Consider the following 27581-nt stretch of genomic DNA (forward strand, 5'->3'; position numbering starts at 1 on the left):
TTGTGTTTTTACAATATAATAAAATGTCTTCATTTAGCAAATACAGAATTGCTTTGTTTGAAGACACTAATGACAGAAAAAAAAATACTGGCAAGCAAGAAATCTTAATAGGAATGCTAATGTAATCTGTTCTTACTACTGTGTTTGCTGTAATTTCAAAAATAAATCTTCATAAATATGACTGGTTGTTTATGGGTATAAATGTTCCAAACTATATTCCTTCCTGGCGGTTGCTAACCACAATGTTAGTTTAGCCGCACAGGCTTGTTACTTGTGTTTGAATTATTAACTAGTGTAACTCAAGATATGCAAATGAGACTCTTACAGCTGCTGCCTGATAAATATAGAGGAGGCACAGTGATGCACCCAGTGCCACAGGCTGCTGGTGGATTGCGAGGACCCAGATCTTCTGCTACTATGGTAAGTTTTGCACTTTTCACATTACACTTTATAACAAGCTCAATAGCTAAACGGAGTTCACACAATAACCAACACGTCACAAAAAAAGCAGGTAATTATATATTTTTGGAAATTGACATAACACAAGCAACAGGTTTATTTAAAAGATGTTAATTAGAAGATCTTTTCTAAGTTACAGGTGGCTGCAATACATTTCCTTATTATATCCATTTATTATAACTACTTGTTTCCCACTTTTTAGTATTAAGTAGGATTTTAAGGGAAAATAATGAACAAATCTAAACGCAGCATTTAGCCTGGTGGTACATACAATATTCATGCACGACCTTTGTGAATTTGAGTTTAGTTGGTTTCCTAGAATATGACATTTTGCTTGAATGTAATCAATAATCTTCCAATGTAATATTCAGGCAATTTCAGTAAATGAAGGCTGCGTTCAACGAATTAAAGGCTTACTTTGTGTTCAGAGCGTTATTTAAAGTTTACTAACATTGATTAGGATAATTACAATATTGGGTAGGCAGGGTAGAGTTGAAAGGAATTCAATTAAATAAAGGCTATCATAAATTATAATTGAAAATGGGCTGATTCCATTTTCTAAAGTAAATGATTTATTTATTTATTTTCTGCTAATTTTTTAGCAGTTATAGAATGTGCACTTGGATTAGAGCTTTACCTTTTGTCTGAATTAACACAACCGGTGCAAATATGGCTGGAACACAGAGAATGCATATTGGCACACAAAAGGTTTTGACAGCATGTTTTATCAGTGAGATTTATTGTGGGGAATAAAAAATAAATTATTTAGATGATCACTGCAATGTCTAATGCCGCGTACACACGATCTGACTTTTCGACAGCAAAGGTCCGACGGAACGAATCCGTCAGACAATTCAATCGTGTGTGGGCGACGGTGGACCTTTGCTGTCCAAAAATCTTACGGACTTTAGAAATAAAACATGTTTTAAGTTTTTCGGCCGGAACTCCGCCGGACCCAGTTCCTATAGAGAAATTCTGCTAGTCTGATGGACAAAAAACGATGCTAGGGCAGCTATTGGCTGTTGGCTATGAACTTCCTTATTCTATTCCGGTCGTACATCATCATGTTAGAATCCGTTGGATTTTGGTGTGATTGTGTGTGGCCAAGTCCGTTCATTTTTTTAAAAGTCCATCGGAACTCCACCGAAAGTCCGTCGGGAAGACCTAGTCTGATGAAAAGTCTGCTTGTGTGTACACGGCTTTAAGGTCACCAAATATGTTAGACTCTTACCATATTTTCAAGCACAGAAATATTGTATACATATGTTCATGTGTGCTCTGTCAGCTCAAATAGAGAGAAATTGTCAATTAATCTACTCTCTATAGTGGGGAGTCCATGCATGAGTGTTCAAATGCAGCGAGAGGTGTGTAGTCACAGATGAGCTTACTCTGGATGGCTGCTGGCTCATAACAAGCTGGAAGGGGCTCTGTAGACAGTAAAAAACAAAGAAGAGAGCAGCGCAATCTGCTTGTTAAAAACATTTTATTATAGGACAGTTAACATGCACTGTAATCTCTACAATCTTGTGAGTTTAAAATCATCTGTCCTATATTAAAATGTTTTTATTACGCTGCACTTAGATGGCGCTACTCTCTTCTTTGTTTTTTAGACTCTTACCATACAATCTCCAAACAATGAAACTCACACCTACCAAATCTGTGTTGTAATATGAGGACATATTTAAACTATCCAATCAAGCTGTATCCGATCATTCAGGTCCTTGCACTATATAATCGTTGGTTGATCTAAAGGAGCTTGTCCAATTAGATTGTAACATGTGATGAGCACAAAGCTGGCTATAGATGGATCGAAACTTAGCCAGATCAGCAGGGACTGCACTGAATTTCAATCCATGTATGGCTATTTCCATTCGTGGTCACATTTGGGGTTGTGGTTAAAATTTTGTTCGAACAGAGAAGCAGCAAGTCAGCTGCAGACTGATCAGTGTATTATGACAGCAGGGGAGTACACGCTGTCAGAATACAATAACACATTAGGGAGGATTCCCTAGTTTTTGTCCAGCCCTTATATGATCATGACCACAACTGCATGTGCATCTTTACTGAAATAATGTGGCTAATCTGCATGTAACTAGTGATTTCATATTAATATTATGATTTCAATATTAAAATATTAATGTGTGTGGATTCAAAAATGTGAAATTGCTTAAAGTGATTCTATGGTCAGTCTATAAACATTTAGGTATTTACAAGGTTCAATAAACTGTTTTTATAGTCTTGGATATAGTGGGGAAGAATACAAACCCCTGTCAGGTTTTTACTGCTATCTAGGGCTCTGTTCTATTGGCCGTAACTAAGGATGAGCTCAGGCATGTTTGTAACTGTCCACGTCCGCCAGGAAGCTGACACTCCGTAGCGCTAATCACAGGCAGTGAGACATTTCCCGATCCATGGCTGCCCATATCGGGAAATGTCTCACTACCTGTGATTAGTGCTGCGGAGTGTCAGCTTCCTGGCGGGCATGGGCACCTGATGTTACGAACGTGCCTGAAGCTCATCCTTAGCCATAACTGAGGGAAAATCTGCAACAGCAACACAGACAGAAATAAAAATTCATTTTTTAAAAGAGTAAGGAAAGGCAACAATACAGCTTTTTCACCATCACTGTGATGGCGAAAGTCTTTCTAAGGCTCGGTTTACATATATGCGAATTGGATGCATTTTTAACTGCATCCGATTCGCATAACATGCAAATCAGACCGGCTTTCAATGATGCCAGTTCACCTATGTCTAGGGCAGCCGTGACCCATTTCTGAAAAGGGTCCTTTGCAATTTTGGGTTCAGTTTAGGTGCGAATTCAAGTAAAAAAATGGTGAACAAAACTGCACCGGACACCAGACTGCAAACTGCAGCCGGACATGTCTGAACTTAACCTAACAGATTCTCAGATTGAAAAAAATGGCTCATAAAAAACTACTTAAGGTAGTATTTGTATTATGTTCTAAGTGAAGAAAAGCATTTCCCCTTTAGCAACACAATACTAGGAATTCTTGCTAATTCCTATTTGGTCCCCGAAGAATCACCTTTTCATTCATACAGCTCCATGTCTCCCAGCAATGCTTCCTCAAACTTTTGTTCAGGGAGCAAGCACTGCTCATACCATGCAAAGGCATCAGGTCCCATGATTCCTTGTGGCTGACTCCTTTGCATATGCATGCCTGTTAGCATTTAGCTTCTGTTGGTTTCTTCTGTGTTGCCATACTGACCAGAAGCTCACATCAGGGTGTCTCCAGGGAGCCCCAGAAGACCATGGAGCCACCTCCTGAGCATACTTTAATGGGATACAGTTTCGTCCTGCAAAGAGATGCTAGAAATATAAAGGGAGCAACAACAACACAAGTGATTAGGATATACATTCAAAAAAACATAAATTTTTTATAAAAAGGGTTTCATAACACTTCAAAAAACACAAAATTTGCTTTAAAACAAGCCCTCACTAACCTCTGTAGATGAAGGTACTGTGGATCAATTCATCCTCAAAGTTTATAGCAGAAGCATAGAGGTTATTCAAGTCTTTCTCTCAACAGCTCAGTCTCCCTGGTCCCTCCAACAATGTCTTTATTGCACAGACTTAAAACCATTCTATGCAATAGATTAACATATGGCCATCTGTAAATTTTGGTTTAAATTGAATATAAACATTATTTGGTATAAGCAGCTGTATCCCAAATAGTGTGTGAAAGTGTAAATAGAATAAATATAGACACCTGTCCTTAGAATGGCATCTATAATTAACACATTTACCACTTAAGGACCGGAAGGATTTGCCCCCTTAATGACCAGGCCATTTTTTGGGATGTGCCACTGCGTCACTTTAACTGACAATTGTGCGGTCGTGCAATGTTGTACACAAACAAAATTGACATCCTTTTTTTCCCACAAATAGAGCTTTCTTTTGGTTGTAATTGATCACCTCTGCATTTTTTTTTTTTTTTAAAGACTGGCAATTTTGAAAAAAAAACAATACTTTTTACTTTTTGCTATAATAAATATCCCCCCCAAAAAATGTAAAAAAAATAATTTCTTCATCAGTTTATGCTGACCTGTATTCTTCTACATATTTTTAGTAAAAAAAATAAAAAAAATCACAATAAAATGATATTGATTGGTTTGCATAAAAGTTATAGTGTCTCCAAAACAGGGGATAGATTTATGGCATTTTTATTATAATTTTTTTTTACTAGTAATAGCAGTGATCAACGATTTTGAGTGGGACTGCGATATTGCGGCAGACAGATCGGACACTTTTGACACTTTTTTGGGGCCACTGACATTTTTACAGCGGTCAGTAGTAAAAATAGCCACTGATTACTGTATAAATGTCACTGCCAGGGAAGGGGTTAACACTAGGGGGCGATCGAGGGGTTAAGCGTTCCCTAGGGAGGTGTTTATAACTGTGGGGGGCAGTGTAGTTACTGGGGGAGGAGAGAGATTGCTGTTCTTAATCACTAGGAACAGCAGATCTGTCTATCCTCCCCTCACAGAATGGGGATCTGTCTATTTAGTTTGACAGATCCCTGTTCTGTCTCTCTCAGGAGCGATCGCGGGTGGCCTGTGGACTTTGTGGCCACCACCAGGTTCAATGGCTCCGGAATTGCACCACGGGCTTGCATGCATCCCCTAGTAGTCTTAAAGTGGCCGACATACATGACAGCAATTTGCCCAGGTGAGCCAACCTGCCGCAGTACAACCAGGCATGTACTGGCCATCAGGACTACCGGGAGTTTTCCGGTGGGCCGATGGCTCAGTGGGCCGGTTTGAGTGGCAGCCTGTCAAAGTAATGTCCCCCCCTCCCAACTATATATATATATATATATATATATATATATATATATATATATATATATATATATATATATATATATATATATATATATATATAGTGTTTTGGTCTGGATGAAGTCCAGGGCTAAATTTTTGTCCCAGTCCAGCCCTGAGTACAACTGCGGTGGCTGGTCCTTAACTGGGTAATTAAATCAATTCTTCAGGATCCATGACTGTTGCCAATTGTATTAGATGGCCCAAAGTCAAAATATGGTCACAGAGAAGGGAGAGGAATAATAAATAAACTAATGTGAGGAAATATAAGTAGGATCCTGCCATGTGGACTAGCCAACTCCACTTTATTAGATAACCACCACTGTGGGTCAAAACTCTAACTCCCTAAATCTAATGTAAAAGTGTGGCAGACCATCTGCATTATATAGAATATGCCACCCTGGTGTGTCTAATGCCGCGTACACACGATCGAATTGTCCAGCGGACTTGGTCCGGCAAACAATCCGCCGGACTTTATAACGAACGGACTTGGCCACACACGGACACTCCAAAAGTCCGGCGATTTGTAACGCGATGACATACAGCATGTACAACGGGACTAGAAAAAGGAAGTTCAATAGCCAGTAGCCAATAGCTTCCTTCTCATACTTGCTTCAGAGCATGCGTCATTCATAGTCCGTCGGACTAGCACACTGATGAATGGATTGTCCGCTGAAAGCCAAGTCCGGCAGACAAATTTTGAGTCAAAACTACTTTCTAAGTCCTCCGGACTTTTACGATGAAAAAGTCCGCTGGAGCCCACACATGATCAAATTGTCCGTCGTACTGTCGATCGTGTGTACGCGGCGATAGAATGCCTTCTCATGCCTTCCTACCCTCCTGTACAGATAGAGGGTCACATCACTGTTCATAGTTGGCAGCTTTGTATCTTCCTGGGTCACCTCCAGCCTGTCCAATTGACTTTGAATGAGCATAAGACCACTAATGAGGTTTTCCTAGCATTTTTCTTTCCTGCAAGCTTGGCTAAACATCTCCTATTTTAGCTTTCAGTTCCTAAGAACAAGTTTAGATGAGAGCGTTGCATCATTTTGTAGAGTTAGATTGGCTCACACTGGCACTTTCATTGTCAGCATGATTTCTCATATGCAGGAAATTGCAGTAAGTAAAGTGAAACAAAATTACTTAAGTAATCTAAATTTCAGGAAAGTAAAGAAACACCATATCGGGAATTGTTTAAGGCACACACAACTGAAGGGAGTTTTTGCCTGGAGTTAGACTTTAACACCTAACATATAGCACATACATTTTAGAACTGTGCCCTATGCTGAATATAATGTAGTCAGAAAAGTTATTTCACATATCCCTAATGTTTTTAAAGAATATCTAAACCCCAAAACAGAATTTTATTATTTTTAATCTTACCAGTTCTTAGATGTGGTGGCTGCATTTTTTGTTTGTTTTTGTTTTTGTTTTTATTGTTTAACAGTTCATCTCATCACTATGATACATATGTTTACCTATTTAAAGTGATCCTGTCACAAATGAAATACAAAGGGCCCTTTCACACTGCAGCATATCTATTTTCACACGGCAGCGCTTCTAAAATGCATTAGCAGAGCACAAGCAGCCCATAAGCGGTGAATAGCAGTGAAAAGCTGGTTGATAAGGACGCCGTCAGGTGTTGGCTCCTTAGCAACCGACAACTGATTGTTTAAGGACACCAGCAGGTGATTGTTAAGGAGCCAGAACTGGCTGGTATCCTTAACAAGGGGATACCTACACATACAGTGACCCTCTGTGCCTCCACCAAGCTCCTCTGTGCTTGAGTGGTCCAGCCAGCAGTGCAAAAACAGAGCAGAGCCCACCGTCTTTTGCCCCGTATTTACACGTATTTGCGTTGTCGGAAATTCCGATCTTGTGTACACAATTCCGAAGCACAAAATTCCACGCATGCGCGGAATCAAGCAGAAGAGAAGCTATTGAACTTAATTTTTCTCGGCTCATTGTACATGTTGTATATCACTGCATTCTTGACGTTCGGAATTTCCAACATCATTTGCATGACCGTGTGTATGCAAGACAAGTTTGAGCCAACATCTGTCAGAAATAAATCCAGAATATTGTTGTCAGAAAATCCTGTCGTGTGTACAGGGCATAAGTGTGGTTTCCATAAGCTATATCTTAAATAGGGATGAGCCGAACACCCCCCGGGTTTGGTTCACACCAGAAGCTTCGAACAAACTGGAAATTCGCACAAACGTTAGAACCCCATTAAAGTCTATGGGACTCGAACGTTCAAAATCAAAAGTGCTCATTTTAAAGGCTAATATGCAAGATATGGTCCTAAAAAGGGTTTGGGGACCCGACTCCTGCACCAGGGGACATGGATCAATGCCTAAATTTTTCTTAAAAACTGACTTTTTTCGGGAACACTGATTTTAATGACGATTAAAAAGAAAAAAATATATAGTATGCCTGTGGCACGTGTTTCCCGTGTTTAGAGTTTAACAGTCCCTGCACAAAATTACATTTAACGGAAAAAAGTAATTTAAAACTGCTTGCGGTTTTAATTTAATGTCTGGTTCCGGCAATACAGTAGAAAATCATTGTGAAAAATGGCATGGGTAGCCTCCCCTGCCCATTACCAGCCCTTTGGGTCTTGTACGGATATTAAGTACCCAAATTCAAAAAAGTAAAGGCATGGGGCCCCCAGGCCCTATATACTCATAACAGCAGTATACAGTAGACATGTGCATTCGTTTTCGTCCGAATGCATTTTCGTCCGAATTTCAGCTATTTTCGTTTTCGTTTTGACAAACGATAACGAAAGCACAAAATCCGAAAAACGAAAGATCCGACATAAATAAATGCTTTATTTTTGTTTTCATTGTTACAACAGTTCGATATAGAATAGGAGATTCGACATGACTCTGACAATAACAATCTGTCTATAGAACCTGTGGTCGAATGTGCCTAACCTCTATTAGTCTAAGATTATATAGAGAAAATATTCGACAGAGAAAAAAGATTTGACAGAGAGAAAAGATTCTGCAAGTTACTGTCCTAAAAAGTGTTTGGGGACCCGGGTCCTGCCCCAGGGGACATGGATCAATGCAAAAAAAAGTTTTAAAAACGGCCGTTTTTTCGGGAGCAGTGATTTTAATAATGATTAAAGTGAAACAATAAAAGTGTAATATTCCTTTAAATTTCGTAGGGGGGGTTGTCTATAGTATGCCTGTGAAGGGGCTCATGTTTCTGGTGCTTAGAACTGTCCCTGCACAAAGTGTCATTTATGCAGGAAAAAAAGTCCTTTAAAATCACTCGCAGCTATTATGAATTGTCGGCTCCGTAATACAGAGAACACTCATTGAAAGTCATTGATAAAAAAATAAATAAATACATTTTAAAAAAAGCGTGGGGGTCCCCCAAATTCAATTAACAGGCCCTTCAGGTCTGGTATGGATATTAAGGGGAACCCTGCCTCAAATTTAAGAAATTGACGCGGGGTTCCCCCTAAATATCCATAACCAGACCCTTCAGGTCTGGTATGGATATTAAGGGGAACCCCGCGTCAAATTAAAGAAAAAATTGACGTGGGGGTCCCCCTAAAAATCCATACCAGACCCTTTATCCGAGCACGCAACCTGGCAGGCCGCAGGAAAAGAGGGGGGGACGAGAGAGCGCCCCCCCTCCCTCCTGAACCGTACCAGGCCACATGCCCTCAACATTGGGAGGATGCTTTGGGGGTCTGTGACCCCTCAAAGCACCTTGTCCCCATGTTGATGAGGACAAGGGCCTCATCCCCACAACCGTGGCCGGTGGTTGTGGAGGTCTGCGGGCGGGGGGCTTATCAGAATCTGGAAGCCCCCTTTAACAAGGGGACCCCCAGATCCCGGCCCCCCCTGTTTGAAATGGTAAGGGGGTACAAAAGTACCCCTACCATTTCACAAAGAAAGTGTAAAAAATAGTTAAATAAGACAAACACACTTTTGAAAAATATCTTTATTAAAAATAAAAAAAAATAAAAAAAAGATTCCAGCTCTTGCTATCCAGCAACGGACGGTCATCTCTCCAGCGATGTCTCATCTCATCCAGCGCAGTGAATACATCCTTCTTCTGTCTCCACTGTGGAGACACTGCAAGGATTCCGGCGGCCTGACGTTTCTTATATACGGAGGGCGGGGCCACCCGTCACCTGACCCCACCCCCCTCTGACGCAAGGGGAAACCCGGGGTTCCCTGTGACGTATGGGTGACCCCCGCACCCATCTGATGTAACACAGGCAGGTTTCCGTTACATCAGAGGGGGGCGGGGTCACCCATACGTCACAGGGAACCCCGGGTTTCCCCTTGCGTCAGAGGGGGGCGGGGTCAGGTGACGGATGGCCCCGCCCTCCGTATATAAGAAACGTCAGGCCGCCGGAATCCTTGCAGTGTCTCCTCTGCGGAGACAGAAGAAGGATGTATTCGCTGCGCTGGATGAGATGAGCCATCGCTGGAGAGATGACCGTCCGTCGCTGGATAGCAAGAGTGGATTACCACCGCTGGAATCTTTTTTTTATTTTTTTTATTTTTAATAAAGATATTTTTCAAAAGTGTGTTTGTCTTATTTAACTATTTTTTACACTTTCTTTGTGAAATGGTAGGGGTACTTTTGTACCCCCTTACCATTTCAAACAGGGGGGCCGGGATCTGGGGGTCCCCTTGTTAAAGGGGGCTTCCAGATTCTGATAAGCCCCCCGCCCGCAGACCTCCACAACCACCGGCCACGGTTGTGGGGATGAGGCCCTTGTCCTCATCAACATGGGGACAAGGTGCTTTGAGGGGTCACAGACCCCCAAAGCATCCTCCCAATGTTGAGGGCATGTGGCCTGGTACGGTTCAGGAGGGAGGGGGGGCCGCTCTCTCGTCCCCCCTCTTTTCCTGCGGCCTGCCAGGTTGCGTGCTTGGATAAAGGGTCTGGTATGGATTTTTAGGGGGACCCCACGTCAATTTTTTTTTTAATTTGACGCGGGGTTCCCCTTAATATCCATACCAGACCTGAAGGGTCTGGTTATGGATATTTAGGGGGAACCCCACATCAATTTTTTTCTTAAATTGGAGGCAGGGTTCCCCTTAATATCCATACCAGACCTGAAGGGCCTGTTAATTGAATTTGGGGGACCCCCACGCTTTTTTTAAAATGTATTTATTTATTTTTTTATCAATGACTTTCAATGAGTGTTCTCTGTATTACGGGAGCCGACAATTCATAATAGCTGCGAGTGATTTTAAAGGACTTTTTTTCCTGCATAAATGACACTTTGTGCAGGGACAGTTCTAAGCACCAGAAACATGCACCCCTTCACAGGCATACTATAGACAACCCCCCCCCCCCCCCCCTACGAGATTTAAAGGAATATTACACTTTTATTGTTTCACTTTAATCATTATTAAAATCACTGCTCCTGAAAAAACGTCCGTTTTTAAAACTTTTTTTTGCATTGATACATGTTCCCTGGGGCAGGACCCGGGTCCCCAAACACTTTTTAGGACAGTAACTTGCAAATTAGTCTTTAAAATTAGCACTTTAGATTTTGAATGTTGGAGTCCCATAGACTTTAATAGGGTTTTAAAGTATGCTATATACTAGCTCCGTCGAATCTTCTTTATACATTCGACAGACACCATAAGCCTTCAAAGACAGATTCGACCGTAATTCATGTGGATTTTCAGACGAATGCAATTTTTGAACGAAAAACGAAATAAATAAAAACGAATTTCGGGAGTAACTAAATAAATTAAGTTTTCAGACGAAAACGAATTTCCAAAACGAAATATTTTACTCTGCACATGTCTAGTATACAGTAGGTGCAAACAAAACAGGGACTGTGTAGGTTTGTTGTGTTAAGTAGAATATGCTTGTAATTTTGAACTGGTACAAGTGTAGCTCCAGTCAAAAAATCTATTTTTAAGCTTTTTGGAAAACATAGGGAAGGCTTATCACTCCTGTATAATTTTTTTTGTCGTCTGTCTTTTTTCATCTCCCTTCCTGTTGTCTCCTTCCGTTTGCAAGTAGGAGACATTTGTAAGTTGGATGTTTGAAAGTAGGGGCCTGCCCTATGTGCTCTGCAGAAATGTGGGCCTAAGGTCAAGGTGTTGCCACAACACTGTAAGAGTTCAAAGTGACTCTTGGTGGGCGCTGGAGCGCCCTGCTGTGAACGATTATATCAAGAATTGTAATTATATGCCATTGTTGAACAGTGGTAGAAAAATTGGGCCTTTGGTGGTTGTGGTGGTGGTGCTGGTGCCACAACACTATAAGTCCTCACAGTTACTCTCGGTGGGTGCAGGAACGGGCCCTGCTGTGCAATATTATATCAAGAATTGTATTTACATGCCCCTGTTAAACAGGGGCTGAAAAGTTGGGCCTTAGCCACTGGTGGCTAACCCAGAACCAAAAATGTTCTTCCAAGCTATCAGCAGGATCATTGAGGAGGAAGAGGATAGTCAGTCAACATAACAGGACAGTCACTCAGCATCAGTATAGGCAGTCTTGAAGGGATGTGACATTTAAAAAAAAAATATTTGTTTACATCAGCTTCAGGTGCTTGGTGGTGATCCAAGACTGATTCATCTTTATGAAGGTCAGTCGATCAACCAAGTCGGTGGACAGGCGCACCCTGTGATTGGTTACAAAGCCTCCAGCAACACTGAAGGTGCGTTCTGAAAGAGCGCTGGATGCAGGACAGGCCAGTAGCTCAATTGCATACTGTGCAAGCTCTGGCCAGTGATCCATCCTCAAGACCCAGTAAGCCAGAGGATTTTCGGTGGGAAAGGTGTCCAAGTCTGACCTTGCCCCTAGGTATTCCTGCACCATGTAAATCAGACGCTGGCAATGGTTGCTGGAACCGATCATACCTTGGGGCTGCGGACTAAAAAATTCTCTGAACGCATCAGTCAGGGGCCATTATTCTTCACTGCTCCTTCTGTGACTGACCGAAGCCTCAGCAACACCTTGTCCAGGACCAGGAGTTTGTAACCTCCCAGTCTCTGGGAACGCATTGCACAAACCTTTCTGCAAGGCCTCCCGGAGATGTCTCGTCCTCTGCTCCCTCTGCGACAGCAAGATAAGGTCCGCAACCTTACCTTTGTACCGTGGATCAAGGAGAGTGGCCAGCCAGTAATAGTCCCTCTCCTTGATCCGAAGAATACGAGGATCCTTCCACAGGCTTTGCAGGATCAGGGAGGCCATGCAGCGTAGGTTAGCTGAGGCATTCGGCCTGGAGTCCTCTGGGTCACTAAGGACAACATGATCTGCAGCCACCTCCTCTCAGCCACGTACAAGTCCACAGGTTTCTTGGGTCTGTAAATCATCCCTAAAAGACTGCTGCTGCTGAATCTGAGTGCCAGGCTCCACCTCCATGCTGAAACAATCCTCCTCCTTCTCGTCCTCTTCCTGTGTGATGGGTGGGACAGCAAGAACACTATCTGGATAAAGGGGGCCTTGAGAGGCAAGGAAGTCCTTCTCTTCCTGCCTCTGTTCTGCCTCAAGTGCCCTGTCCATTATTCCATGCAGCATATGCTCCAACAGGTGGACAAGAAGTAGTGTCACTGATGCATGCACTGTCACTGCTCACCATCCTCGTGGCCTCCTCAAATGGTGACAGGACAGTGCATGCATCCCTGATCATGCTCCACTGGCGTGGTGAAAAAAAACCGAGCTCCCCTGACTCTGTCCTGGTGCCGTAGTCGCACAGTTACTCATTGATGGCCCTCTGCTGCGCGTGCATCCACTGCAGCATGGCCAACGTTGAGTTCCACCTGGTGGGCATGTCCCATATAAGGCAGTTCTTGGGCAGGTTCAACTCCTTTTGGAGCTCATCCAGCCGAGCACTGGCATTATAAGTAAGCCCGGGTACCTGCCCAAGAACCGTTGTACCACCAGGTTAAGGACGTGAGCCAGACAGGGCACATGGGTCAGCTATCCCTGTCGGAGGGCGGAGAGGAGGTTGGTGCCATTGTCGCAAACCACCATTCATGGCTTAAGCTGGCGTGGCATCAACCACCTCTTGGCCTGCCCCTGCAGAGCTGACAAAATATATGCCTCAGTGTGGCTCCTGTCCCCCAAACAAACCAGCGCAAGCACAGCATGGCATCTTTTTGCCTGCGTACTTGCGTACCCCCTTGAACGCCTACGGAGCACCGCTGGTTCCAAGGACAAAGTACTGGAAGGGGCCATGGAGGAAGAAGAAGAAGAGGGAGTGGAGGAGAAACCAGGAGTAGCATTTTGGAGGCATGGTGGCAGAACAACCTACAACACTACTGCACCTTGTCCTGCAACCTTCCCAGCTGCCAGGAGAGTGACCCAATGGGCTGTAAAAGATAGATAACGTCCCTGTCCATGCCTGCTGGACCATGATTCAGCAGTAATATACACCTTACCACTGACCGCCCTGTCCAGCGAGGCATGGACATTGCCTTCCACATGCCGGTAGAGAGCCGGAATCGTCTTCCGTGAGAAAAAGTGGCGTTTGGGAACCTGCCACTGAGGAACCGCACATTGCACAAACTCACGGAAGGGGGCCAAGTCTACCAACTGAAAAGACAACAGTTGAAGTGCTAGCAATTTAGCAAAGCTAGCATTCAACCGCTGGGCATGTGGATGGCTGGGAGTGAACTTCTTTCGACGGTCCAGCAGCTTGGGCAGGGAAATTGGCCTGCTACAATTGGACGTTGGTGCACTGCTGGCAAAGTGCCCGCAAGCACTTGGCTGTGACACACCTAATTCTACACCTTCATTCCTCTCAGTGCAGGTTTCAGAGAGGACTGAAGGTCTAGTGGGGTTGGATATCCCAGCTGATGAGTAGCAAGAAGAGGTCCGCTTTGTTCTTTGGTGTGGGTCTTTAAGGTACACTTGCCAACGAGCTCCATGGCAGGTCAACATATGTCTGGTCAAGCATGTGATGCCCAAGTGGCTGATATTTTGGCCACGCAAGATACGCTTGAGACATATGTTGCAGATAGCAGTGGTGCGATCTGATGCACTCGTCTCAAAAAGGGCCCACACCAAAGAACTTTTGGAATAACAAGAAGAGGCAGCGCCCTGCACAGGCAGAGCTTTGCGGTGTGATCCAGTCGGTGTGCAGCCATTAAGCTGGCCCTCGTAGGGCATCCTGCCTCATTGGAGATGTTCCTCCTCCTCCTTCTCTCTCCTATCAGGCACCCACATGGAGTTAGTGACCTCATCATCCCCTCCCTCTTCATCACTGGACCAAACCTGGCAGTATGCTGCAGCTGATGGAACACGACTGCCAGATTGCTCTCCTTCTTGAGCATCCCCTCACTCTGCTCTCACAATACTGCCTTCCTCTAGCTGGGTATCATCTTCAGAGCCTTAAAAATGCTGGGCATCCTCCTGGTGCATGTACCCAACACTGTGCTCAAGCAGTTCGGGGGACTCCTCAGGAGGACATGGTGGGTCTAGGGAAGGAGTGACTGGGGACATTGAGACGAGGGAAGAGGACGCATTGGCAGCTGCTTTGCTAGTACCCTGAGCCTGGGTGAGAGAGGATGAGGAGGGCTTGGTCACCCACTCTAAAAGTCTCCAGGCATGATGCATATGTCCAGCTGCCGAAAATAAGGACAAGCGTGTCCCATGGCCACTTGCTGATGACCATGCACCGCATCCACGACCAACACTGTTGTCTCTACACACAGAGCCTGCTTGCCCTATTTTATTGGCTCGTGACTGTCTGCCTCTCCTTGTTGGCCTTCCAGACATAGTAATGGCCTGCAGGGAGATGGGAAAACCAGCAATTGGGGTAGCTTTAGGTGTACACTGAGCAGATGACACAGTACACCGACTGTAATTACTGCAGCTGCCTGCCTGTGTTACAGAAACAGAACAACATCAGCAATAAGGGATAGCTTCAGGTGTATGCTGTGCAGGAGGCACACAACACCCACTTTAACTGATGCAGATGCCTGTATTACAGAAACAGAACACCAGCAATAAGGGGTATCTTCAGGTGTAAACTGTGCAGGAGACACACAACACCCACTCTAACTTCTGCAGATGCCTGTATTACAGAAACAGAACACCAGTAATAAAGGGTAGCTTCAGGTGTATACTGTGCAGGAGGCGCAGACCACCCACTCTAACGTCTGCAGATACCTGTATTACAGAAACTGGACACCAGTAATAAAGGGTAGCTTCAGGTGTATACTGTGCAGGAGGCACACAACACCCATTCTAACTTCTGCAGATGCCTGTAGTACACAAACAGAACACCAGTAATAAAGGGTAGCTTCAGGTGTTTACTGTGCAGGAGGCACACAACACCCACTCTAACTTCTGCAGATGCCTATATTACAGAAACAAAACACCAGTAATAAAGGGTAGCTTCAGGTGTATACTGTGCAGGAGGCACACAACACCCAGTTTAACTGCTGCAGATGCCTGTATTACAGAAACAGAACACCAGCAATAAGGGGTATCTTCAGGTATATACTCTGCAAGAGGCACACAACACCCACTCTAAACCTCTGCAGATGCCTGTATTACAGAAACAGAACACCAGTAATAAAGGGTAGCTTCAGGTGTATACTGTGCAGGAGGCACACAACACCCAGTTTAACTGCTGCAGATGCTTGTATTACAGAAACAGAACACCAGCAATAAGGAGTATCTTCAAGTGTATACTGTTCAGGAGGCACACAACACCCACTCTAACTTCTGCAGATGCCTGTATTACAGAAACATTACACCAGTAATAAAGGGTAGCCTCAGGTGTATACTGTGCAGGAGGCACACACCACCCACTCTAACTTCTGCAGATGCCTATATTATATAAACAGAACACCAGTAATAAAGGGTAGCTTCAGGTGTATACTGTGCAGGAGGCACACAACACCCAGTTTAACTGCTGCAGATGCCTGCATTACAGAAACCGAACACCAGTAATAAAGGGTAGCTTTAGGTGTATACTGTGCAGGAGGCACACAACACCCACTGAACAAGTGCTAGGTTCCCAAGCAATAAAGACACTGTCCCTGCCTATTGTGCTCTTTCCCTTACTGCCGCAACACACTACACAAGGCCGCCGTGTTGGCGGCCTTATATAGTGTGGGACATGTAATAAACCCCCCTGAGCTATAATTGCCCAATTATGTCTCTCCTCGCTGCCGGCGCTGTGATTGGTCAAGCATGCGGGGTCATCATGAGCCAGCAATGCACTGCGATGGCGTAGTGCATTGTGGGCCGTTCGTGCCACACGAATATGATGCAAATGGTCCACAACATTCTGAATTCACCGAACAGGTGAACGGCCTGTGTTAGAGTCGAACATGTGTTTGAGTCGAACACCGAGCTCATCCCTAATCTTAAACATAAGAAAAAAGCAGAGGTAAGAAAATCCTCTAAAAGGAGCTATGGGCAGACCAAGCTGCTTGAAAAAGGTATAAATGTATTGCACAGAGAAAATGTATTGTACAGGTTACACACACTAGATACCCATCTCCAACACCCTGGCTCATTTAAAAAATAAAGGCAACCTTGTCTAATATAAAAACAGCTACATCACATTCATCTAATATGTACATCAAATATCCACTATAGAGTTCCCTAATACAGTGCAAAAAGACTGATGGTTATCTCACGAGTTCCAGTCAGTATCACCAATCATTGGTATAATCAGCAGACATTACTGCTCAAAAAGACCCCCATCTGGGGTATAAACGGGGGTATTCAATGAAATTGGCTGTACCCTTGAAGACCCTGAGATAATGTACCACTAAATAGCTTGATGGTATTATAATGAATTGTTGTTTAGTCCTGTAAAGACGGTGGCATATAGCCACTAGGGGTGACATATATACAGGTGTGAGAGAGGGGGGCTGACATATATAAAGGTGTGAGAGGGGCTGACATATATACAGGAGTGAGGGGGGGGGGGCTTACATATAAGAGGAAAAGATAATCCACACTCCGGTGATTTCTCTTAAAAAATGTAGTATTAACAAGCCACAGTGACCAAACGCAAATGAGAAAGGTTGATGCGTTTTAGCCCAAAAGGCCTTAGTCATAACCACCATTACTTTTAAGAGAAATCACCGGAGTGCGGATCATCTTTTTCCTCATTTCTCTACTCAGCCAACGACTGTGGATCGAGCACCTGGGAGCTCTGCTTTCTATGTGATGTATGGGTAGTAGCACTGACTTTTTTGTTTATATCCTGGGCTATAAAATATATAGAGTTGTGAGGGGGCTGACATGTATACAGGTCTGAGGGGAGGCTGACATATATACAGGTGTGAGGGGGGTTGACATATATACAGGATTGAGGGGAGGCTGCTTGCATACAGGTGGTGGAAAGTGGCCGGTGTGTGGATTCGGGGGGGATGGCCCAGAGGCATGCCCCGGGAATGTTGGTGGTCAGGCTGGGGGGGGGGGGCAAAAGCTGTGTAAGGGGCCCAAAAACTTCTGATGACTGCCCTGCTTACCTGAGCCCTCATTCACTCCAGCTCTGTGCACGTCTGCGGCTCTTCTCTCCCCTCACTTTATGATCTCTCTGGCTTTGCTGAGGCAGGGGGAGCCATGAGGCCACTTCCCACTGTCTGTGTCGATAGACGCAGATAGCAAGGTTTAGGAGTGAGCCTGCATGAGTGCCCCATAGAGAGTAGTTTTCTATGGAGACACTGGGCAGAGGGGAGGAAACAGGAGTGCCGGCGGGACCCGAGAAAGGGGAGGTTCGGGCCGCTCTGTGCAATTCCATTGCACAGAGCAGGTAAGTAAAAATCTATTAATTATAAGAAAAAATCATTGAAGTGTTACAGCCACTTTAAGGTGCACAGTACTTCTTATGCTGCGTACACACGGGCGGACTGTATGGCCTACTTAGTCCGTCGAAACACATTTCAGCAGACAGTCCGCTCGTGTATGGGCTTCAGCTGACTTTTTCAGCGTGCAGTCCAGCGTACTAAGAATTTCTGATTTTTCGAAATTCTGTCCGCCGTACTCGCATTTCGGCGGACAATCCGGCCGTGTGTATGCCAGTCCGCCGTACTTTTGAAATGAGCGGACTTTTCCCGCCCGGAGAAAAGTCCGCTCATTTCGAGCGGCTATCCAGGTAGGTGGGGCCTGCGAAGGAGACGTCGCTGGCCCCACCGCCTGGTATGGACTTAAAGGGGAACCCCAACGCCGAAAAAAATCGGCGTGGGGGTTCCCCCCCAAGTCCACAACAGACCCTTGTCTGAGCACGCTACCCGGCCGGCCAGGAAAGGGGGGCGAGCGAGCGCCCCCCCTCCTGAGCCGTACCAGGCCGCGTGCCCTCAACATGGGGGGGTGCCTTGGGGAAGGGGGGGCCGCGTGGCCCCCCCACCCCAAAGCACCTTGTTCCCATGTTGATGAGGACAAGGGCCTCTTCCCGACAACCCTGGCCGTTGGTTGTCGGGGTCTGCGGGCGGGGGGCTTATCGAAATCCGGGAGCCCCCTTTAATAAGGGGGCCCCCGGATACCGGCCCCCCACCCTATGTGAATAAGTATGGGGTACAATGTACCCCTACCCATTCACCTGTAAAATAAAAGTACAAAAAAAAACCACAACACACGAGATAAAATACTTTATTGCACAGCTCCGGGGGTCTTCCGTCTTCGGGGGTCTTCTCGCCGGACTCCTCCGCTATCTTCTTGTAGCTCTTTTGCTAGCGGAGGAGTCCGGCTTTCTTCCTCGCCGCCGGCCTCTTCTCCCGACTTTGGGGGTCTTGTCCCCCTCTTCGGTTCTTCTGCCGGGCCACCGCGCCTTCTTCTAGCTCTTTTATAGGCGGTGGCCCGGTTTTCTGTCGCCGCCGCCTTCCGTTCTTCTTCTTCTCCTTCTTCTCCAGGAGATGTTGACTCAACGCTCTCTCCGGCCACAATGCCAGGGCCGTGCTGCGCGGCCACTTATATAGGGACAAGGGGCGGTGTCACATGGCTTTATGTCACATGGGGGTTGGTCACATGGGTTGATGTCACATGGGGACTATGACATCGTAAGGGGGCGGGATCACCATGTGACACCAACCCATGTGACATAAAGCCATGTTACACCGCCCCTTGTCCCTATATAAGTGGCCGCGCAGCACGGCCCTGGCATTGTGGCCGGAGAGACCGTCGAGTCAACATCTCCTGGAGAAGAAGGAGAAGAAGAAGAAGAACGGAAGGCGGCGGCGGCGACAGAAGACCGGGCCACCGCCTGTAAAAGAGCTAGAAGAAGGCGCGGTGGCCCGGCAGAAGAACCGAAGAGGGGGACAAGACCCCCGAAGTCGGGAGAAGAGGCCGGCGGCGAGGAAGAAAGCCAGACTCCTCCGCTAGCAAAAGAGCTACAAGAAGATAGCGGAGGAGTCCGGCGAGAAGACCCCCGAAGACGGAAGACCCCCGGAGCTGTGCAATAAAGTATTTTATCTCGTGTGTTGTGTTTTTTTTGTACTTTTATTTTACAGGTGAATGGGTAGGGGTACATTGTACCCCATACTCATTCACATAGGGTGGGGGGCCAGTATCCGGGGGCCCCCTTATTAAAGGGGGCTCCCGGATTCCTATAAGCCCCCCGCCCGCAGACCCCGACAACCAACGGCCAGGGTTGTCGGGAAGAGGCCCTTGTCCTCATCAACATGGGGACAAGGTGCTTTGGGGTGGGGGGGCCGCGCGGCCCCCCCTTCCCCAAGGCACCCCCAATGTTGAGGGCACGCGGCCTGGTACGGCTCAGGAGGGGGGGGGGGCGCTCGCTCGCCCCCCTTTCCTGGCCGGCCGGGTAGCGTGCTCGGACAAGGGTCTGTTGTGGACTTGGGGGGACCCCCACGCCGATTTTTTTTCAGCGTTGGGGTTCCCCTTTAAGTCCATACCAGGCGGTGGGGCAAGCGACGTCTCCTTCGCGGGCCCCGCCTACCTGGAGACGTGCTCGAAATGAGCGGACTTTCCTCCGCGTGTGTGGGCGAGTCCGTTCATTTCAAAAGTAGGGCGGATAGTACGGCGGACTTAGTACGCCGTATTAGTCCGCTCAAAAAGTGCCGTGTGTGGGCAAGTAGCCCGTTCGGAAAGTCCAACGGACAGTCTGGCGGAAAGTACGCCAGACTAAGTACGTCATACAGTCTGCTCGTGTGTACGCGGCATTAGAGCTGTTGAATAGCAGCTATTATTCTTATACAGCTATTATATAGCAAACCCTAAGTCTTTTATTTGTTTAGTGCAACAAAGTCTTAGGTAATAATTCTGAAGAATGTGAGTAATAAAAGGCATTATTCATAAAACCATAGATCATTCACAGTTGCGCAAGTTTCCTGTAACATCAATACATTTTGAATGGCTTAACTCCAGAACCCAAAGAACCTAAAAACAACGTGCATGTAAACGTGTTAGACAGGACTCTATTTTTTTCTTATCCTGTCTTTGTGCATTTATGATTGAAGCCATCATTGATACTACTACCAATACTACTACTCATACTACTACCACTGCTACTACTTATATTATAGTATACTACTACTATTAATAATGAAAATAATACGTTAATACAAAGGTACACTTCATTTGAGTCGATATGCTACTCTGCTGTACAGTGCCATTCAATTCTGTACAGTGCTCTGCAATAAAAAGCAGCATGTTGTGGTCTATGATGTCACAAGGGGGCATGTATTTAGTGGCAGCTATGAAGTGGAGTCAGAAGGTGGGAACCAGTATTGGGGGCAGAGCTCTTTTTTTTCGGGTTGGCAGCAGCTTTGTGATTGACACTGGATTTACTTGTATTTGTGTTCTTTTTTATTTATGATACATTTTTGGTGAATCAGTATGGGGTACGATATACCCCATATTAATTCACATGGACTGGGGGGATGGATCTGGGGACAAGGTGCTTTGAGGGGGGAACCCCCTACCCCAAAGCACCCCCAATGGTGAGGGCATGTGGCCTGGTATGGATCAGGAGCTGCATGCTCGGATAAGGGTCTAGTATGGATTTTGGGGCCTTTTTTATTTATTTTTTAGTGTGGGGTTCCTCTGAAAACCAATGCCAGACCTAAGGGCCTGGTATTGATTTTGGAGGAGACCTCACACCATTAAAAAAAAAATGGTGTGGAGGTTCCCCTTAAAATCCATACCAGACCCGATGGGGGGGAACCCCCACATTGTTTTCTTTTTGAATTTTTTATTTCTTTTTCTCTACAACCATCTTGGGCACAGATGCAATTTCTTAAAGTTCAATTATATGCCCTTTGGGTTCAGCAATCGGGATGAGCTTTCTGTTCAGGTCGACTCGAACATTGACTGCTCACCTGTTCGTCGAAAATGGAACATTATGTTCCATTTTCGAGTGGCACGTAATGGCCTATAATGCACTGCGGGAGCACAGTGCATTGGTGAATGATGATTGGCCAGAGCATGCACCATGACCTTCACGTTTTGGCCAATCACAGCATCCTCTTTTGCCAATCATGGCTCAGGGGGACTAATTCCATGCCCCACTCTACGTAAGGCCACCTGCACGTCGGCCTTGTGTAGTAGTGTGTCATTGGCGTGGAGAGTGCCATTTAGATTGAGCAGGCAGGGGCAGATTATTCAGTTACTGTAGCTGCAGTGTATTTAATATATATATATATATATATATATATACAGACAGTCTCATATATATATATATATGTATATACACACACACACTGTATCCAGTTTGGCTAGATCTGACAGCAGTCCGTTCCTGGTGTACTGTTTCTAATATACTTATGGCAGGCAGGTGATTCAGTTGGCTGCAGTGTATTTAATATGTATATATATATATATATATATATATATATATATATATATATATATATATATATATACACAACTCTTGTGTGTGTGTGTATATATATATATATATATATATATATATATATATATATATATATATATATATATATATATATATATATATATATATATATATATATATATATAAATATATATATCCACTGTATCCAGTTTAGCTATGTCTGACTGCAGGCTATTCCTGGTGTAATGTTTCTAATATACTTCAGGCAGTGTACACAGTATACAGTGCTGTGTGCCCATAGTGCAGTTGCTCATACTTTTCTGGTGGTCAATACAGTACACTCATAGTTGTTATCACACTTCTGTTGGTGTACATGGTACTGTGCAACCCTAGTGCAGTTGCTACTACTTTTCTGGTGGTGTACACAGTACACAATACAGTGTAGTGTATTTCTGATAAACAAAATTTACAGCATGTCCGGAAGGCCATGAAGGAGAGGCAGATGATCACAGGCCACTAAAAGAGGGAAAGCAGGCTCTGGGTCTGTAGTCGACAGTGCTGGTCGTGGACACGGTGCATCCTCAGCACATGGCCGTGGGGCACGGTTGTCCCTTTTTCCTGCAGCTGGTCGTGTTATTGAGCCACAACATGCAGAAGAGTTGGTGGAATGGATAACAAAGCCATCCTCATCCTCCTCATCCTCTGTCACCCAGGCTCAGAGTAGTTTGCCTGCCAATGCAGCTGCCTATTCCATCGGCTCCATGTCAACAGTCAGTCCTTCCCTAGCCCCACTATGATACACCGAGGAGTCCCCCGAACTATTCAACCACAGTGATGGGTACATGCTGCAGGAGGATGCGCAGGGATTTGAAGGCTCCGATGATGGTACCCAGGTTGAGGAAGGGAGTAACGTCAGCCTAGAGAGAAGGGGTGCCCAAGAAGGTCAAGAAACTGGCAGTCATGTTCCCCCAGCTGCAGCATACTGCCACGATTGCTCCAGTGACAAGGAGGGAGGGGATGATGAGGTCACGGACTCAACTTTGGTGCCTGATAGAAGAGAGGAGGAGGAGGCACAATGAGGTAGGATGAGGTAGGATGTCCAGGGGGCAGCTTAAGGGCACCCTATTGCATCACATCGCAGAGCTAAGCAGGTGCAGGGAACTGCTGACTCCCCATATATTTTGAAAAGTTCTTTGGTGTGGGCTTTTTTGACACGTGTGCAACAGATCGCACCATTGCTGTTTGCAACATATGTCTGAAGCGTATCAAGCGTGGCCAAAACAGCAGCAGCTTGGGCACCACATGCTTGACCAGACATATGACGACCTCCCATGCAGTCCATTGGCAACAGCACTTAAAAGACCCACATCAAAGAACAAGGTGGACCTCTCCTTACTCCTCATCAGCTGGGTTCTCCAATCCCACTATACCTCCAGTCCTCTCAGAAACCTGCACTGAGAGGAATTAAGGTATAGCAATAGGTGTCCCAAGTACGTGCAGCCAATCTGCTATCAGTACACCTCCATCTGATTTTATCAGGCAAATTTCCCTATCCCAATTGCTAAACCGTCAAAAGAAATTTGGTTGCAGCCATCCACATGCTCAGCATCTGAATGCTAGCTTTGCCAATTTGCTGGCACTGCAACTGCTGCCTTTTCCGTTGGTAGACTCTGCCCCCTTTCATGAATTTGTGGAAAGTACGTACCTCAGTGACAGTTTCCCAAATTACATTTCTTTTCACGGAAGGCCATTCCGGCTCTCCACCAGCATGTGGAAGGCAATGTCTTGGCCTTGTTGAACAGGGCAGTCAGCAGTAAGGTGCATATTACTGCAGACTCATGGTCCAGCAGACATGGACAGGTATGTTACCCGTCTTTCACGGTGCACTGGGTAACTCTGCTGGCAGCTGGGAAGGATGCAGGACAGGGTTCAGTATTGTTGGAGCTTGTTCCACCACCACGCCTCCAAAATGCTAGTGATGATTCTGCCACAACTCTTTCCTCCACCCCTTCCTCTTCTTCTTCCTCTATGGCCTCTTCCTGTGCAGATTTCTCCTCTGAACCAGCGGTACTCCATAGGCGTTCAAGGGGCTACGCAAGCACTCAGGCAAAAAGATGCCATGCAGTGCTTGATGGTTGGTCTGCTTAGGGGACAGGAGTCACTCTAGGGCAGAGATTCTGTCAGGTCTGCAGGGGCAAGTTCAGAGGTGGTTGATGCCATGCCAGCTTCAGCCAGGAATGGTTGTATGCGACAATGGCACCAACCTCCTCTCCGCCCTCCGAATGGGACACTTGACCCATGTTCGCTATTTGGCTCATGTCCTGAATTTGGTGGTGCAGCGGTTCTTGAGCAGGTACCCGGGCTTACAGGATGTCCTGAGGCAGCCCAGGAAAGTCTGTGGTCATTTCCGCCAGTCATGTAATGCCAGTGCTCGGGTGACTGACATTCAAAGAGAATGCAGCCTGCCCAAGAACCGCCTCACTTGTGGCATGCCCACCAGGTGGAACTAAACTTTGGCAATGCTGTAGCAGCTGCACATGCAGCAGAGGGCCATCAACGAGTACCTGTATGAGTATGGCACCAGGACATGGTCAGGGGAGCTTGGCTTTTTTTCGCCACGCCAGTGTCTACTGATCAAGGATGCATGCACTGTCCTGTCACCATTTTAGGAGGCCACGAGGATGGTGAGAAGTGACAGTGCATGCATCAGTGATACTGTCCTTCTTGTCTTCCTGTTGGAGCACACGCTTCGTGGAATAATGGACTGGGCACTTGAGGCAGAACAGCAGGAGGAAGAGGACTTACTCACCTTTCAAGGCCCCTTTTATCTAGATACTAGTATTCCTGCAGGCAGGCTGATCTCACAGGAAGAAGAAGAGGAGGAGGATTGTGTCAACATGGAGGTGGAGGATAACACGCATCAGCAGCAGTCTTCAAGGGATCGTTTTCAGTCCGCAGAAACCCATGGAGTTGTACGTGGCTGGGAAGAAGTGGTTGAGGATTATGTGATCCTTAGTGACCCAGAGGACTCAGGATTGAATGCCTCTGCAAACCTACGCTGCATGGCCTCCCTAATCCTGCAAAGCCTGCAAAAGGACCCTAGGATTCGTGGTATCAAGGAGAGAGATCATTACTGGCTGGCAACTCTTCTTGATCCAGGTTACAAGGGTTTCAGGAACCATGAAACAGACTGAGACATAAGTACAATCAAATCACACTTGTTTATTAATAAAAATAAAAAGGTAAATAGAAAAAAGCGTAGTCAAGCATAGCCAGAGTCCAGTAGCCAGTTCGGGTAGTCAGAAGTCAGGGATGCAAGGATCCAAGGAGAGCAACTCCAAGCAGGATAAGAAGCCAGGAGGGATGTCAGCAAGCCAGTCTTGAAACAAACAGCAGAAGATGGTTCCTTGTGATGTGATCAACGCGAAGGCAAAGGAAATAGTGAGCTGGAAGGCTTTAAATATGCAGATCAGACGAGCATCATCGGGAACAGCTGGTAACTGTGGAAAGAGAGAAGAGCTGGCAATTAGCCGACAACTGAACGGCCAGCCCAGAGGAGGAAGGGCTAAGCCAGCCCTGACAGTACCCCCCCAATGACCCCTCTCCCTCAGAGGGCCACCGGGCTTGAGGGGAAACCATCTATGGAACTCGCGGAGGAGGACAGGGGCATGTACGTCAGAGGACAGGGGCATGTACTCGTCGCCCTCCTTAATGCGCAGGAGATTGTATGCACCTCTCAGGTCAAGCTTTGGGAAAACCGTTGCTCCCTTGAGGCGGTCAAATAACTCTGTAATCAATGGAATTGGATAGGCATTCTTAATCGTGACACGATTGAGACCCCTATAATCTATACAAGGTCTCAGTTCACCGCTCTTCTTTTTCACAAAGAAGAAACCAGCACCAGCAGGAGATGAGGACTTGCGGATGAAACCTTGAGAAAGTGCGTCAGCAACATACTCCTCCATGGCCTTATCCTCCAAGACCGACAAAGGGTAAACCCGGCCATGAGGAGGTATGGCACCAGGTTGAAGGTCAATTGCGCAATCATAAGGCCGGTGTGGAGGCAAACTACCAGCTTGACCTTTATCAAAGACATCGCCAAAATCACGGTGCTCCTCCGGCAGGGAGGGGAGTGAAGCGGTGCACAGGACCTTGGATACCTTCAGGAAGCATGTCTCACTGCATTGTGGTGATCAGGAGAGAACCTCAGCATGGAGCCAGTCAAAAGAGGGGTTGTGCCTCTGTAACCAAGGATAACCAATAACCAGCAGAAATCTGGGTGAGGAAATAACTTGGAATTGGATTATCTCATGGTGAAGAGCCCCTACGACCATGGACAACGGAACCGTCTCATGAGTCACATGGACAGGCTGTAAAGGTCTCCCGTCAAGAGCCTCAATGGCAAGTGGATTGTCACGCAGCTGCAGCGGAATCGAGAGCTGCGAAACAAATGCAGCATCAATGAACAGGCCTGCAGCCCCAGAGTCGATTAGAGCCTGCATCTCGATGGATGACTCAGCCCAAGAAAGGGTGACCAAAACAAGGGGCTTATCCTTCTGGATAACTGGGGACGAAACAACGCCACCTAAGGTCTGTCCATGACAGGACCTCAAGGTTCCGGTGTTCCCTGGACGGGTAGGACAAGACTTCAAAAAGTGACCTGCCTGGCCACAATAAAGGCAAAATCTCTCCCTTCTCCTAAAGGCTCTCTCATCCGCAGAGAGATGCGTAAAGCCCAGGTGCATGGGTTCATCTTCACTGACCAACTCGGTACCAGGAGGCATGGGTGGGACTACAAAGCTCGGAGGCAAACATACAGGAAGCTTCCGCAAGCTCTCCTTAAGAGAAAGTCTTTCTCTGAGTCTGGAGTCAATGAGGATGGCAAACTAGATCAAGCTCTCCAGCTCAGTGGGTATATCTTCGGGCTGCTATCTCATCCTTGATGGAATCTGAGAGACCATGAGAAAAAGCAGTCACCAGGGCCTCATTGTTCCAAGCAACCTCTGCTGCCAGAGTACGGAATTCAATGGCGTAGTCGGCAACAGTTCTCGTACTCTGTTTGATGGACATGAGGCACTTGGCAGCGGAAGCGGAGCGTGCGGGAACGTCAAAAACCCTTTTAAAGGAGGCCACAAACTGAGGGTAACTCAAGACCACAGGTTTTTGCGTCTCCCATAGAGGGTTAGCCTAGGCCAAGGCTCTCTCAGAAAGCAAAGATATCACGAAACCTACTTTGCTTCTGTACGTGGGAAACGCCTGAGGCAGCATTTCGAAATATATCTCAACCTGATTGAGAAACCCTCTGCATTGAACTGGATTGCCCCCAAATCGCTGGGGAAGCGGAGCAGAACCAGACATACCTCTTATAGAGGTAATACTCGAGGCGGGTGCCTGCACAGAGACTGGCGCAGCAGCAGGAATGGCCTACGACTCAGGTTGTACCGGAGCAGCCACCGTGGGGGATTCCAGGTGAGCCGTGTGATTCAGGAGCGTTTGTAACGCCAAGGTATACTGATCCATGCGGTGATCTTGCAATCTGGAAAAAATATTACCAACATGTGGA

The 27581-nt window shown here is 46.1% G+C and overlaps 1 protein-coding gene across 1 annotated transcript in view; it reads left to right on the plus strand.

Annotated features, from left to right (window-relative positions):
• The first annotated feature begins 373 nt into the window (after positions 1–373).
• Positions 374–27581, plus strand: part of SUCNR1 (succinate receptor 1) — a 35502-nt gene continuing 8294 nt past the window's right edge. Inside the window, exon 1 of the mRNA XM_077488130.1 lies at positions 374–420. Coding sequence (XP_077344256.1) covers positions 418–420 — 3 coding nt within the window. The 5' untranslated portion in view covers positions 374–417. The remainder of the gene's footprint in view (positions 421–27581) is intronic.

This window comes from Lithobates pipiens, unplaced genomic scaffold (assembly GCF_037356315.1).
Source record: "Lithobates pipiens isolate NorthernLeopardFrog02 unplaced genomic scaffold, aLitPip1_a1.2 Scaffold_18, whole genome shotgun sequence".
Classification (NCBI taxonomy): domain Eukaryota; kingdom Metazoa; phylum Chordata; class Amphibia; order Anura; family Ranidae; genus Lithobates; species Lithobates pipiens.